The 14,896-nt window shown below is 40.0% G+C and overlaps 1 protein-coding gene across 2 annotated transcripts in view; it reads left to right on the plus strand.

Moving 5' to 3' along the window:
- ITPR2 (inositol 1,4,5-trisphosphate receptor type 2) overlaps positions 1-14,896 on the plus strand; it is a 596,562-nt gene that overhangs the window by 227,175 nt on the left and 354,491 nt on the right. For both annotated transcript variants that reach the window (XR_001918100.1, XM_005680737.3), the window contains exons 22-26: positions 4,111-4,304; positions 8,367-8,496; positions 10,469-10,526; positions 12,230-12,395; positions 13,652-13,825. Coding sequence is in view for 1 of the 2 variants with exons in the window: in XM_005680737.3 (XP_005680794.2) it covers positions 4,111-4,304; positions 8,367-8,496; positions 10,469-10,526; positions 12,230-12,395; positions 13,652-13,825 (722 nt within the window). In the remaining variant the exon portion in view is untranslated. The remainder of the gene's footprint in view (positions 1-4,110; positions 4,305-8,366; positions 8,497-10,468; positions 10,527-12,229; positions 12,396-13,651; positions 13,826-14,896) is intronic.

Here is a 14,896-nt window from a genome sequence, read left to right on the forward strand (position 1 = left end):
AATGGTTTTGGTGTTATCCATTTTTTGGCTTCCATTACTCTAAAGCATTGAGAGTTGCCTTTGGTAGGCACAAAACAAGAAAATTGCTGTGAGCAGTTATTCACAAAACTCTTATCAGATATATCTATTTCTCTTTTAAATGCTTAGAAGATTTCTAGAAAACCCAGATGATCAATTTTATTCTTATGTGTTCATAGGTGAGAAGTATTTCTTTTAAAAAAATATTTATTTGTTCATTTGACTATGGCAAGTCTTAGTTGTGGCGTGTGGAATCTTCCTTGCGTCACATGGGATCTTTTGTTGAGGTGCGTGGACTCTAGTTATAGCCTGTGGGCTCAGTAGTTGTGACACTGGAGCTTAGTTGTTCCACAGCATGTGAGATCTTAGTTCCCCAAGTAGGGACTGAACCTGCATCGCCTGTATTGCAAGGTGGATTCTTAACCACTGGACCACCAGGGAAGTCCCCAGAGAAAAGTATTTCTAACAGAAAGAGATAGCAGGTAAAGAATGACTTTAAATAAAACACCAGAGGACTACAGTAAATTTCAGTCAATCAAGTAAGATTCTACTAAATCCCTTGCACTCTCTGTAAATCCACAAAAGTGTTAAAGATTGTTGAATCCCATAGTGTGGCCAGTAATAAAATGACTTTGGAATAAGGAAAAATTCAATTATGTTGGAATTGGTAATGGAAACTTGACTCATGAAAACCATCAAAGAAGCAAAGCAAAGAACTCTTAACCCATTTCCAGTCGCCATTTCTAGTATGCATTTACTGTACTTGTCTCGCCTTGGGGGGTTTTCTCTTGAGGGGATTAGGATTAGCATGCATGCTAAGTTGCTTCAGTCGTGTCCGACTCTGTGCAACCCTATGCATTGTAGCCTGCCAGGCTCCTCTGTCCATAGGATTCTCCAGGCAAAAATGCTGGAGAGGATTGGCATGCCCTCCTCCAGGAGCTCTTCCCCAGCCAGGGATCAGACCTGCATCTCTATGTCTCCTGCATTCTCTGGCAGGCAAGTTCTTTACCACTAGCACCGCCTGGGAAGCCCTAAAATACCTATACAATCATAATGAAAGAACCTGTAAAGTCTGTCTGCTTTTGTTTCTAAGAAATTCCTTCCTTTGTAGTTTTACGTAACAAATGTGACTCCCTTTTTCAAACCATCTCAATACACTGTGTACATAAATCCAAATTCTAGCTTCTGGGTTAATATAAAGGACATCGAAAACTTGAATTTATTCAGAAGATTTATATTATAGTATAGTAGCCTTTTCACTGAAAACTTTTCAGTAGTATTAACTAATCATGGTTGAGAAGAGACATCCTAAGATTTCTTCTTTTGCATTGTTGAAGACTAATCACCACTGGCTTCTCTGGTAGCTCAGCTGGTAAAGAATCCACCTTTAATGCAGGAGACCCCAGTTCGATTCCTGGGTTGGGAGGATCCCCTGGACAAGGGATAGGCTACCCACTCCAGTATTCTTGGGTATCTCTGGTGGCTCAGATGGGAAAGAATCCACTGGCAATGTTGGAGACCTGGGTTCGATCCCTGGGTTGGGAAGATCTCCTGGAAAGGAGATCTGTAAATACCAGAATCAGAGAGTTGGACATGACTGGGTGATTTTCACTTTCAGTCACTTCTGAGTTATCTCAACAGTCCTAGAATTAAAAAAATTTTCTGCGGAAGAAATGATGCCTTGCTTGTCTGTGATTTTTGTGGTGTTTGATTTACGTTTTTCAAGCTGTAGTAGTTCATAATTGAAGCACTTCTCATCACCACCCAAAAACTCTGGAAGACATAGCATCTTTTAATTTGCAAACTCAGCATTGGCCATACACAGAGAGGTTAGGAGAGTTTTGTGGCCACCAAGTGCCACAGGCATCTAATGATGTATTGCCCCTGGGATGAGCCCTCCCATTTCATTGACAACATGTGTTATCTATTATGACAGAACTGGCTACTAGATTTTAATTGCTTGATGACAAGATCTATATTTGGGGGGGACGGTAAGAATTGTCTGGGTGAATGTTTTGTGTGTAACAGTCATTTGGATTAAATGGTTATTTTCCTTGAAATTCTAAATAAGGTGCAGACAATGTGGGTGCCTGGGATTTTTGTGTGAATCAAGGGTAAGAATAACAGCAGAGCCTGTTCTGTGTTGGTGGTAAGCAAGCATCATTTGGAGGCTACTGCATATACATACTGGAATCGAGCCTCGGATAAATGTACTGGTTGAACATTGATGATCCAAAACTGTTGCCAGCAACCAGATCGCATGCCTGCAGTTGGTGGGGAGATATAGGAATGCTTAGTTGTTAGGATTATTTGGGAACCACAGACAATGAAGCGTTCTGCCTTGAGGTTTTTCTGATAGAAAATGAGACTGTCTCAAATCCTTTGTCTCAAGCTTGTCCAAACTTGAAAATTATCTTTCATATATTTTTTCTTATCCCCGTTTTTGGGTTGACGCTAGCTGCAGTGTAATAAAAGGTCCTAGACTCTCAGAATGAAAATCCTAATTAATTTCTGCCTGGAAGATGCCACTCTAGAAAACAATATTCCTTCATTGCATTCTCAAAAGTGTATTACTTCAGTACCACCCTCTTTTATGTATACTGATTTAATCTGTGGATAAGATAATGAATTTTAAAAGGCATTTAACCTTTCACAGTGTACAAATAATATCAGTTACCACTGGCTTGATGGTAATTGTGGTCTGTGCACAGGACCATGAAGATACTCTTGAGTCATCCTTTAAATATTTTCCTTTTCTTTATTTGTTTGGCTTTCAATCCTGTAGGTATTCCCACAGTTTATGGTCTTTGCTTGGAGCTGAGGGTTTAATCTCTTCCCATCTTATTTCCATTTCCCTTTCTCTTGGTTTATACCCTGAGACACTTGGGGAAAGGAAAATTCTTTGCCAGTTTCTTAGGTCTTTGCTTGAGGCAAAGCTCCATGAACACCCACGAAGCAAAGACCACTGTTCAGAAAAGAAAGCAGAGAGTTCTTTCAAATTCTCATTTCTTGTTGTAGGGATTTAGAAGTGAGAAATAGCAGAGGAGAGGGTAAATCATAGCAGTGACAGGAGGACCCTTTGGTACAGCTGCTTGTGGTCAGCGTGAGGAATGAGTGTGTGGGCAGTTCCGTGCATGCTTCGCGCTCAGTCATTCAGTCGTGTCTGACTCTTCTGTGACTCCATGGACTGCAGCCTGCCAGGCTCCTCTTGTCCATGGGATTCTCCAGGCAAGAAGACTGGATTGAGTTGCCATTCCCTTCTCCAGGGGATCTTCCCAACCGAGGGACTGAGCCTACATCTCCTGCGTTAACAGGCAGATTCTTTCCCGCTGAGCCACAAGTGAAGCCTATGGACAGTTTTATTGGAGGACAAATTAAATGAGGAGCCAAACTCAAGATGCAGGAGAGGCAGGATGCCTCACTGAAAATGATGATTAGTAATTTGTCTATGTAATTATCTCAAACACAATTGCTTTCTGTGGATTTTGAATTATGATTTTAAATTCAAATTGATGAAGAAATGGGTAAAACGTGCTTCTTCTCTAGAAAAGAGTTTCCTTAAAATGAAGCTGTAAAAATCCTCCTCCCAAGCTTTTTTCACAAGCATTATGAAAGCCAAGCTAAAAAGTCCTAGGCTTGAAGGTAGGATTAGGACAGTAGTCACCATATAAGTGTTTTCCTGTAGTCTTTGTATCCTTACTTGCAATGTTCTTTATGGTAGAGATTGAACACCTTTCTTCCTCGTGACTGTAAGAGTTAGTGCCTCTTGGTGTGATGGATGGTAGGACTTCCTATGTTCCAGAAGGACCTGGTTTGGATATTGTTAGAGCCAGCAACAACTCACCTGCCATGTGTCATTTGAAAACATTTTCTGAGAAAAGTAAACTTGTATTTCTAAAATCTGCTATTCTGAAATGTGTCTGCACTATTTTAACTTGATCTGCAAGAAAGGATCCGGAGCAGGGCTGATGCTCTTCTTTCTCATCCTTAGTGCTCTTCCTGCCACATTTTCAGTCTGGTTGCGGCCAGTGGATGTAACAGCTGTCTCCTGAGGTCGCGTGTGTGTTGACTTGTGGGCTTTTCTTGTGCCAGGGAACAATGTCATGAGAACCATCCATGGGGTGGGAGAGATGATGACCCAGATGGTGCTCAGCAGAGGCTCTATCTTCCCCATGAGTGTGCCTGACATTCAGCCCAGCCTGCACCCCAGCAAGCAGGGGAGCCCCACTGATCACGAGGACGTCACCGTCATGGACACCAAGCTGAAGATCATTGAGATTTTACAGGTGAGGGCCTAGTGGGAGGCAAGCAACAAGCACCTACCTGTGCTTATTGGCTTGATGTCTTAACTTTTTGTTCCAGATCATGGTGTGAATATTCTGAAATGCTGTTGATCTAATTTTATTTCATTTAAGATAATGATAAGCCTGGTAAGAAATCTCACACTGACACTATTTAACATATTCATTACACGTGTGCATGCCCATTAAATAGTTTAATGATAATACCTAACAAATGTGGAGTGCTTTGAGGTTGGCATAACTTCTTTAATATATATTTTCTCATTTAACATTGACCTTGATTTAATTTTACCTTAATTTAAGAAGGGCTTCAGAGTAGGCAAAGTTAAGATTGAATTCCAACTCTTTTTTAACTTTTAATTGAATTGGACATTTGATTCTATGTATACAGATTTATCATAGTAAGAGACTTTTTATTTTTATTAACTTAAAAGTTAATTACTATTTTTAGCATTTTATGTAAGTGACTATCTTGATGTTTTTGTTTCCAAAAGGCTAGGAATAATATATGTAAATATGTTTATATATGTATGTACTTATTTTTAATTTTGGCTGTGTGGGCTCTTAGTTGCCGTGTGTGGGCTTTCTCTAGTTGCAGTGAGTAGGGGTTGCTCTTCATTGCCGTTCTTGGGCTTTGGTGATTGTGGTGCATGGGTTTAGTTGCCCCACGGCATGTGGAATCTTCCCAGACCAGGGATTGAACCCGCCATGTCCCCTGCATTGGCAGAAGAATCCTTAACCACTATACCACCAGGGAAGATCAATAATACATACATTTAAAAACTAACCTAGTCTAATACCTATGTCCATGAGGTTAAAGGAGTAAACTGCTATTTTGTGACCAGTCGTTTAGTATGGGATAGTAGATAAAATCTCATTACTATAGCTATGGATTCTTAGCATTTTTTTAAGTTTGGAAAGTAGTTTTATGATACTTTAATTATAGCATTTATTCCATATTTGAAAATTGCAGCCTGGAGTTTTTGAGGATCTGTTAAAGTTCTGGCTACAGTTTACTAAGTCTTCACCCTAATTTAATGTAGACTAGCTACCAGAAGTGGGTTAGTTGTCCTGGAAGGATCTGTACATTTTTATTTAAAGTAATTAGATTTATAACCATAAAAAGTTTCACAGTTCCTCCACGAATTCCAAAGGCTAAGTCCCAAGAAATTATTGGCAGGCATCCCAACCCTGTGTTCACTACCCTGAGAAATCACTCAGTTGTCCTGTTCTTAACCCAAGGAAGGTGTTGATCACCTGACCTGTGGGCCTAAAGGGCTCCCAGCCTAGTGTCATCCTCCTCATGGGACAGACTCTGAAATACATGTCCTCATTTTAGACCAATAACAGTTACAGATATTCTGAATTTACCAAACAGTCCATTATAGCTAAAAAATGATGGCATGGTGAAACCATGGCAGGGCAGAGCAGGACTGGCTTCCTTTTGCTGCTGCCTTTGGGTTCTTTATGTATTTCTTGTTGAAACTCTGTTCTTGCTCCAGCTTTTGTGTGTCTGTGTCTGACTCTGACTCCCTGTGTCTGTGTTCCCCTGTGCTCCTCTTGAATGTTTCTTTTTTCGAATGTCTCTTGAAGAATTTCTTTGCAGCCATGTTCCTCAAGCAAGTCGCCTGCTTTCTTGCCAGCTCCTCTTCCTCTCCTGCCCTTCCTTTCTTTTCCCATTGTTTTGTGTGTTTTCTTTAAGGCTTTTTGTTTCTCACCCATTCTCTCCCTCTGTCTGTCTTCAGCCCTTTGTTAACTCTCTTTCTCTGCCTTTCTTTTTGTTCTTCCCTTTCCCCCTCCCCTTCTACCTTCGATTATTTTTCACAATTAACTGTATTAGACATGAAAGTTTGAATTTTGGCTCTATTTATAAAATATAATCCTTTGAATATTAATCATCAACTAAAAACCAATGAGTGTTTCATTAATTTGTGTTTTCACTCTTTGTTCTTTACATGAAAGTGAAGTGTTAGTCACTTAGTTGTGTTTAACTCTTTGTGACCCCATGGACTGTGCCTGCCAGGCTCCTCTGTCCACGGGATATTCCAGGCGAGAATCCTGGGTTAGCTTTCTATTTCCTTCTTCAGGGGATATTCCCGACCCAGGGATCAGACTCTGGCAGGCAGATTCTTAACCGTCTGAGCCACCAGAGAAATAAATTCACTTAAAAAAACAACTCATTTTATGCATCTGCGGTCTAGCTTCTGCTCCTGTCATTCTGCTCACCAAGCCCACTGGTCCTTTCTCAGCCCTCAACTCCCACGATCTGTCTCCATCTTTGAAAATCCCCGAAGTAACTGGAATCAGTTCAACTAATAGCTGTAGTGGTGCTCAGTGCATGCTAATAAGAGTTTTTTTGGTGTTTGCTTTTCTCTCTGGATTATATGCTGTTCAGAGGCAGGTTTTATATCCTTGGCACCTTTTCCGCACTCTTGGTACCTGCCTCAGTACCTGGCTCAACAAGTTTGTGGAACTTGACTGAACATAGCAGACATGGGGCATGGCTGTGACCCAGGAGGAACATAAAGGTCTAGCAGAAGAGGAATAGGGAGAAGGGAGAGAGAGGCATTCAACTTTGGACCTGTAGCTGTAAATAATGTGTTGGGTGAGCAAAAAGGAGAAAAATTGATTTGGACTGGGGAACCAGGGAAAGCTTCATTTCAAAAGGGATTCAAACCTTGGAGGATATCTCAAAAGCTAGTAATTATGGGGTAGAGGAGAATATTCAAGGTAAAGTGAACAATGGAAATAAATGTGAGGAGGCAAGAGAGACACTGCAGGCATTCCAGCCTGTGCTGCTGGGATGGAGAAGAACCAGAGGAGAGAGAGGAAGGGGGTGGGAGGCTGGCAGGAGGGAGATGGGGGTCTGACACTACTGACTGTGGCATAGATAGTGAGAACTGGGTTTGGAGGGTACCACCAAACCCCAAGTTTTCTGAAACTTGCATGACCATTACTGTTTGCTGTCCCAATGAGCATCTCTTAAGAGAGTGCAGGGGACACAGATAATAATTATACTGGGAGCAAAGGCTGTCCCAGGACTCTCCCAGGCAGCCTGGGATGGCAGGTTGCCCTGTGCAGGTCTGCCTCTCTGTTGTTTGCCATCTCCACTCAGGTAGCAACATATACCTTTTCCTTCTTGATCTCCATTATATTTATACCACATGGGTAGCCCTCGGTCATTTCCTAAGTATGTTAACAGTGCTGTAGCAGGGACTGAGAGCCCTGTAGTTGAGACTCCGAGCTTCCCCTGCAGGGGTGAGGGTTTGATTCCTGCTTGGGGAACTAAGATTCCACATGCTGTGCAGTGAAGCAAAAAACAAGTAACAAGAACAAACAGCGCTATAGCAAAATATGTTTAGTTTTTCCAACTCAATCACTCTTCTCGAGGACCCTGGGCCCTACGCACTTGCACCCGTCTCAGGGCTGAGCACAGATGGGAACCTTATTGGTACCTAGTCTCTGTCAATACGTCCATTAAAGAGAACAAGGAGAGCAACACAGAGCCAAGGAGAGCCAGGCAGCAGTGAGGCATATCCCTGGTATACCGGATGCTGTTACTTAAGCTGCCCCTCTGAAGCCTAGGTCAAGGACTCCTTTTGTTATAGTCAGAATCCACACTATTGTAGCTAAAATCCTGGCCTTTCTGTTGTGAATGAGGGTCTCAGCTCCAGCACTTTTCTTGTGGAGCCAGTGGAAACTCTGCTCAGGGCTCGGAAAATTATGTCACCATAATGTCTTCATCCGTATCTACTGGATAGCCCCACCTGGAATATTCCAAGAGTGATTGTGGGAAGTCAAGTTGTCTTCCTTTCAAAAACTGTTGAGGGATTTTACTGACATTGGCTCCTGCAAATGCCTCACTGTGCTTAGTGTTATGATTGTTTATCATGTGTGTGATGGAAGTGTGGAGTTTTCCAGTAAAGTTTCGAAGTAGTTCATGTGACATGTTGATAGTTACATTGTTCTTGCTGTCCTGGAATGATATGAATTTTTAAACACCATGCTGATGAAAGGAACTTATGTTGTTTTTAATGTTTCTTATAGTTTATCTTGAGTGTCAGACTAGATTATAGGATCTCCTATATGCTGTCAATATATAAGAAGGAATTCGGGGAGAACAATGGAAATGCCGAAACGTCCACCAATGGCTCTCCTGATACTCTGCTGCCATCAGGTATTACCTTTGTGACAATATTTACTCTCTGGATGATGTGTCCATGAGAACTTGAAAGTTCCTTTTGATGTTTTAAGACAAGAAGCATCTGTATGAGACAAAAATGTCCAAATAATCTCCACCAATGAAATGAAGGAGCTGAGACAGAAAGTAAATAACTTGTCAAGAATGGCAGGGAGGATGCTTGCTGCTCTGGTGCTCAGTCCTTTGAATGCAGTTTCTCTTGTTATCTTCACAACTCCACAAGTTTGAGTACTCTTTATTGTGCCAGTTTACTGATAAGAAGACCAAGGTTAGAGCGATTCAGGTACTTGCTTAAAGTTATGAAGTAGTGGAAAAGGGATTCTCTCTGAGTTCTCTCCAACTCCAGGTCTGAATCTTTTGAGAGTTATGCTGTTTGGGTGAAAATCCAAGGGGATTATTTTTTTGGCTGGATCACAGAGCATGTGAAATGCATCTATCAGGAAGAAAGGTATTTTGTAGGAATTACCCAACTCAAGAATAAAGACATGGCATTCCCATAGAGGTCTAGATGTGGGTGTTAGTTTTACTGTGTATGTATGTGTGTTGGTTCTTTATTATCTTGTACAGTTGTAAACTGGTACTGTTTTTCAGTTTTTCACATTTAAAGTGTGTAAGAATGAAGCTACTCTCTCTGTGAGTATAGGAGCATAATGAAAAGAGCATAAAAATTATTGTAAAAATGTTATGACTCTAGAAGGTACCTTATGAAACCTAAGAAATATTAAATCACCATTTTTTTTTCTGGCTAGATCAGGCCAGCCATGACAAGCTGGAAACTATATCATATTGAAGATGGAATCTTTATCATTGACGATTTAGCCAGTTCACTGAACTCTTTTGCTGGGGTAGGAGTTATATGAAACTTCTTGGGAACTACAACCACTGTGATAACATCAGGGAGCCTCTTCTTTGTGCATCAGTCAGTTTGATAGGAAAGTCAGAGTTAACATGGATGCTAAGCCAAACGTCCTGCTCCCTGACTCATCGGTACCATCCAAAGGCAGCATGCTCTACAGATGGAGTTCAGCTCTCCTGAGCTAGAAGTCTCCTTGGCACATTTGCAGCTGTGTTGTTTTTATGCTTCCCAGAAGTGTAGAACCCCAAGGGGCTATTTCCAGGAATGAGGAGGCAGAACCAGAAAGTCTTGCTGGCGTCTGCATTGACACTAGCATAACAATTATTGGCTCTCAGAAGCCAGACTTCTGGAAAAAGGAGCTCTGTCAGTAAAAGTGTGGGAGAGGAAGTCTAGGGGCATCCCCAGAAAACCAGTCTTCTTTGATTTATCTGACCTTTTAAATCGGTTGTATTTGTATGAGGTAGCTTTCTGGGAATAATTTTTTCCCTTTTTATATCTTGCTCCTTTTTCTTTTCATGCTTTGGAGATGAGAAATAAATTGTGTACCTATCATAGACATCTTCAAAATGTTAGTGGTGGGAATGGGTGAGGAATCAAGACTGGTTCACATTAAAAAAAAAAATGCACTCTATCCCACAAGAAGAAGGTATGGAATTGCAAAAGTAAGCTTAGATAAAAAGATCACATTGTTTGGAAGTACCATGTAATAACAAGGTTCCTTATAGATATATAGTGATTCTTTAAAAAAATATTATCTTCCCATATCATTATCCATTTAAATTATATGTATGTATATAGATATGTGTGTATATAGTTATATATATATGTGCTTATATAGATGAAGAAACTGTAAATAGTTCTTTGTGATCTTTTCAATATATCTGAGTATAATCATTTTAAAATGTAAGCTTCAATTTAAAATATTGATGAATAAGGGAAACTGTATTGTGAGTTTTTAAAGTGTTAATTGACTTTTGGTGGCATAAAGAAATTAAGACAAAAATATTTTTAGGTATGCTACATTAATATAAATATTGGGACTCCTAATTATAAAAATATAAAGAATGGATTTTTTACCATTTATCTCTGCAGCTATTGTTCCTGATATAGATGAAATTGCAGCTCAGGCAGAAACTATGTTTGCTGGAAGGTATAGTAGCATTTATATATCATTATTTTATGAATAAGATTTTACTTAGAATTTTACAATAGTTTGTCATTCCCTATATCTATTTAATTTTATATCCCTTACGGTTGCCAACATAATTCCTGCCAGAAATGAAGCTGCGAATTTACTATAGAAGAGAAAGCATAGCTTTTCTTTAGGTCAGGTTTAAAAAAAAGGATGGGAGAGATGAGATCACTGTATTGAACTTTCCCCTGAATTCTTTGCTTTTCTTTCCTCAAATAATGACAGCACACGAATGCCCTTTAAGTCCCCTGGCAAAAATATCGCTGGATCTTGCAAAACACTGCTTCCCAAAATCTGAGAAATTTGAGGCAAGAAAGTAACTTCTTTCAATGTCATTAACTATATGTGAGAACTAATGCTTATTATCTGCCAATTGAAAATATCCGTATGATTGAAGAAAATGAAATATCTCTGCCATGGCTACCCTCCTTTGCTGTCAGGAGCCCTACTATTCATTGTTTTTAGGTTGCTTCTTTGGTTTCCCCAGAAATGAAACTAATAGTCAAAAAGAAAAGTAAAAACTGTACGATGTCTGAGCTACATATATTGAGTTTGTAGCACCCATTTTTATCGCAGATGTGCCATATATACCTAACAGATTTCTGTACTAACCCTTTTGCAGCATTTTCTTTGATTAGCAAGAAAGAGAAGACAGACTCAGGGAAGCCCAAAAAGGATTTTTATCTCTAGTGAACTTTTGGTTTAGGTTTGTTTTTATATTGTTTTGCCAGTTTCTGCTGTTGTTATTGTTACTGTGTTTTCCTATTCAAGTATTTCATTATTCCCGAGAAGAGGATAAAGCAGTGTATGATTTTCACCGAAAAATAAACGAACTTTTCATCCGGGTAATCTAGCCCACAGTCCGAATACAGCAAACTCGCGGCGTTGCTCTGGCTATGGCCGTGCCTGTGCGCGTGCGCGTGCGCATGCTGTGCCGCTGTGCCGCACGGCCTCACCACCTGTCCTGAGGTTTTGGGCCTGGCGGGAAAGTGGCGGGGGTTGTTGGCACATTGGCTCTTGACGTGCATCCAGCTGATATGCCTTCTCAATAAACGCTTCTGGATTGATTCAGATTCTGTCTTTTGTCTGTGCCTAGATTACCAGATCATCCCAGTTTGCCTGCTGCTTTCCTATTGCAATCACTGAGAGTCCCCCATCTTGGGAACCTTCTCAGTCTTGGACAGACTGGGACTTTGGTCACCCCTCCTTTCATGGACAGTCACAAGCTTTTCTTTATGTTCCCTTTCCTCATTCGTTGTGCCTGCGAGCTAAATCGCTTCAGTCGTGTCCGAATCTTTGTGACCCTATGGATTGTAGCCCTCCAGGCTCCTCTGTTTCTGGGGATTCTCCAGATAAGAATAATGGAGTGGGTTGCCATGCCCTTCTCCAGGGGATCTTCCCAACCCAGGAATCAAACCCACGTCTCTTATGTCTCCTGCATTGGCCGGCATTCTTCACTACTAGCGCCGCCCTGGGAAGCCCCCTTATTAGTAACATGAGGCCAAAGAAAGTAAAAATGTCTTCCTTTGCAATTTCCAATTTTTCGTGGAGGGGTGATGGTGGAAATGGTGTAAGTCTGAGAATGTATACACAATATTAGCTACTTATGATTAGATTTTATGTAAATACAAGTCTTTTACAATGATCTTTTGGTTTTACAGAAAGGAGAAAAATCCAGTTCAACTGGATGACGAAGGAGGCAGGACGTTTTTACGGGTCCTCATTCATCTGATCATGCATGACTACCCGCCTCTGCTATCAGGAGCCCTGCAGCTGCTGTTCAAGCACTTCAGCCAGAGAGCGGAAGTTTTACAGGCATTTAAACAGGTGAGATTGAGTAGCCTTCAGTGCTTCCACCCTCAGAGGCTCTGAAATGTTGTTTATAGCATCCAACCTGACTTAATGGTTGCAGAGTTAATGAGACTGCAGCTTTTCCTGGGGACACTTTCTATTTTTAAAGATAGATACGGCCTTGTCTGCAGCTAAGACATGATCTATTTTAGAAGGTGATTTTTCAGTTAATATCTTTAATGTAGATGATAGGCACTAAGATTTAGGAAGGCACTGGGGGATAATACCATATTAGGAATTTTGTTGCCCATGCTGTTATTCTGACCCTAAATTTTACTGATCAGTTTGGGTACTGCACTGAAATAAATGTTTTGTGATTGAAAAATATATGAATCCAAAAGAGAATTGTGATGGAGGTAATCTTTTTCTTTGTCATCTTTGAATGATACCAATTTTGAGACCATGAATGAGGACTATCTCCGGGCTTACATGTATTTCACTAATAGTTCCTTAATAGAGCATTAATCTTCATTAGGAAATTTTACAGGAATATGTTAAAATATGAAATAATTAAAAGAATTATATAAATGGATAAAACTATTCATATATTCCAGAGAAGGCAGTGGCAACCCACTCCAGTACTCTTGCCTGGAAAATCCCATGGACGGAGGAGCCTGGTGGGTTGCCTCCATGGGGTCACTAAGAGTCGGGCACAACTGAGTGACTTTACTTTCACTTTTCACTTTCATGCATTGGAGAAGGAAATGGCAACCCACTCCAGTATTCTTGCCTGGAGAATCCCAGGGACAGAGGAGCCTAGTGGGCTGCTGTCTATGGAGTTGCACAGAGTCAGGCATGACTGAAGCGACTTAGCAGCAGCAGCAGCATTCATATACTCACATAATATATACAAATTAAGCTTCAGACTGCATGTGTATTTTCTTCCACTTATTTTTATGTTTCTACCTGTTTCAAACAGGGAGTCTCAGAAAAATTAACTTGATCAGTAAAATTAGAGTTGGGGTATCTTTTACTTTAAATTACTCTTTAACATTTTGAAAAGCATTGTTAGGGCTCACTTTTTTATATGTATAATTTCTTATAACGTGAATATATTAAGTGGAATTTACAGATACTTTCAGGTAAATTTTCATGATCAATATACCTGTAAAATATCCATAAATAGCCTAGAAATACTAAACTTCAACTGAAGGACACATATGTTAAAAGACAGGGTTTTTGACATAAATGAAATTCCATAAGTAAATCAAAGTTTGAAATTCTGTTTCCAGGTGCAGTTGCTGGTGTCTAATCAGGATGTAGATAACTACAAGCAGATCAAAGCAGATCTAGACCAGCTTCGACTTACTGTAGAGAAATCGGAGTTATGGGTTGAGAAGAGCAGCAGCTATGAGAATGGAGAAATGGGTGAAAATCAAGTAAAAGGTGGTGAAGAGCCAATTGAGGTTTGTTTTCAAGCTCTAAATTGAAATCATCCAAACAATATCTTTTAAACCAGCATAAAATTTCTATTTGCCAAGTCGATAATCCACATAAACTTGTACTTTGGTTAATTCTTGTTAATTGTTCTTATTATATCATCTGCCTCCTTTTTCACTCTTTCTCCTTCCCACTCTCAATCTTATAATCCAAGAATTAAGACAACAAGATGGAGTGAGGTGGAGAGAAAAAGAGTAGGTCGTAAGCCTAAACCTATAAAGAGAGGGGAATTTTCATTTTTAACGTTCATGGTGGCTTTTTTATTGCCAACCTATAAATCATTTTTTTCATTATTGAATATCCTTATAAATAAGTAAAAATACCCAAATGAAAGGACATTGCCAACATGAAAATCCCCCAAATTTGTTTGATCTGAAAAATGGTAAAATGGTGTTCATAAGTCTTGTTATATTGGTTTTAGTTTTCACTGGGCTAATTTCATTGCTGTTTCTGCATTTTTCTAAATACTAAATAAACTATTAAAAAATTTTAAGCATTTTTTAGAAGATCAGTGCCAACACCATAATTGATAATATATTGAGTTTCTTAAATACCTGTCCAGTGTTTTATTTAGTTATTTTTAAAAAGTTTATTTGGCTGTATTCAGTCTTAGTTTCAACATGTGAGATGTCCGACCATAGTTTTGTCATGCAGAATCTTTAGTTGTGGCGTGTGGACTCTCAGTTGCAGCATGTGGAATCTAGTTCCCTGACCATGATCCAAACCTGGGTCTCCTGCTTAGAGAGTACCAGATTTTAGCCACTGGACCACAGGGAAGTCCGTATTTAGTTGTTATTTTATTTATTTTTTTTTAACTTTACAATATTGTATTGGTTTTGCCATACATCAACATGAATCCGCCACGGGTGTACATGTGTTCCCAATCCTGAACCCCGCCCCCCACCTCCCTCCCTCTGGGTCATCCCAGTGCACCAGCCCCAAGCATCCTGTATCCTGCATCGAACCTTTTAATCTACAGCAATGTAAACTGTTTAGAGGGGTTTACCTGCCCTGACTTTTCTGTTTGTTGGAATACC

This window comes from Capra hircus, chromosome 5 (assembly GCF_001704415.2).
Source record: "Capra hircus breed San Clemente chromosome 5, ASM170441v1, whole genome shotgun sequence".
Taxonomy (NCBI): domain Eukaryota; kingdom Metazoa; phylum Chordata; class Mammalia; order Artiodactyla; family Bovidae; genus Capra; species Capra hircus.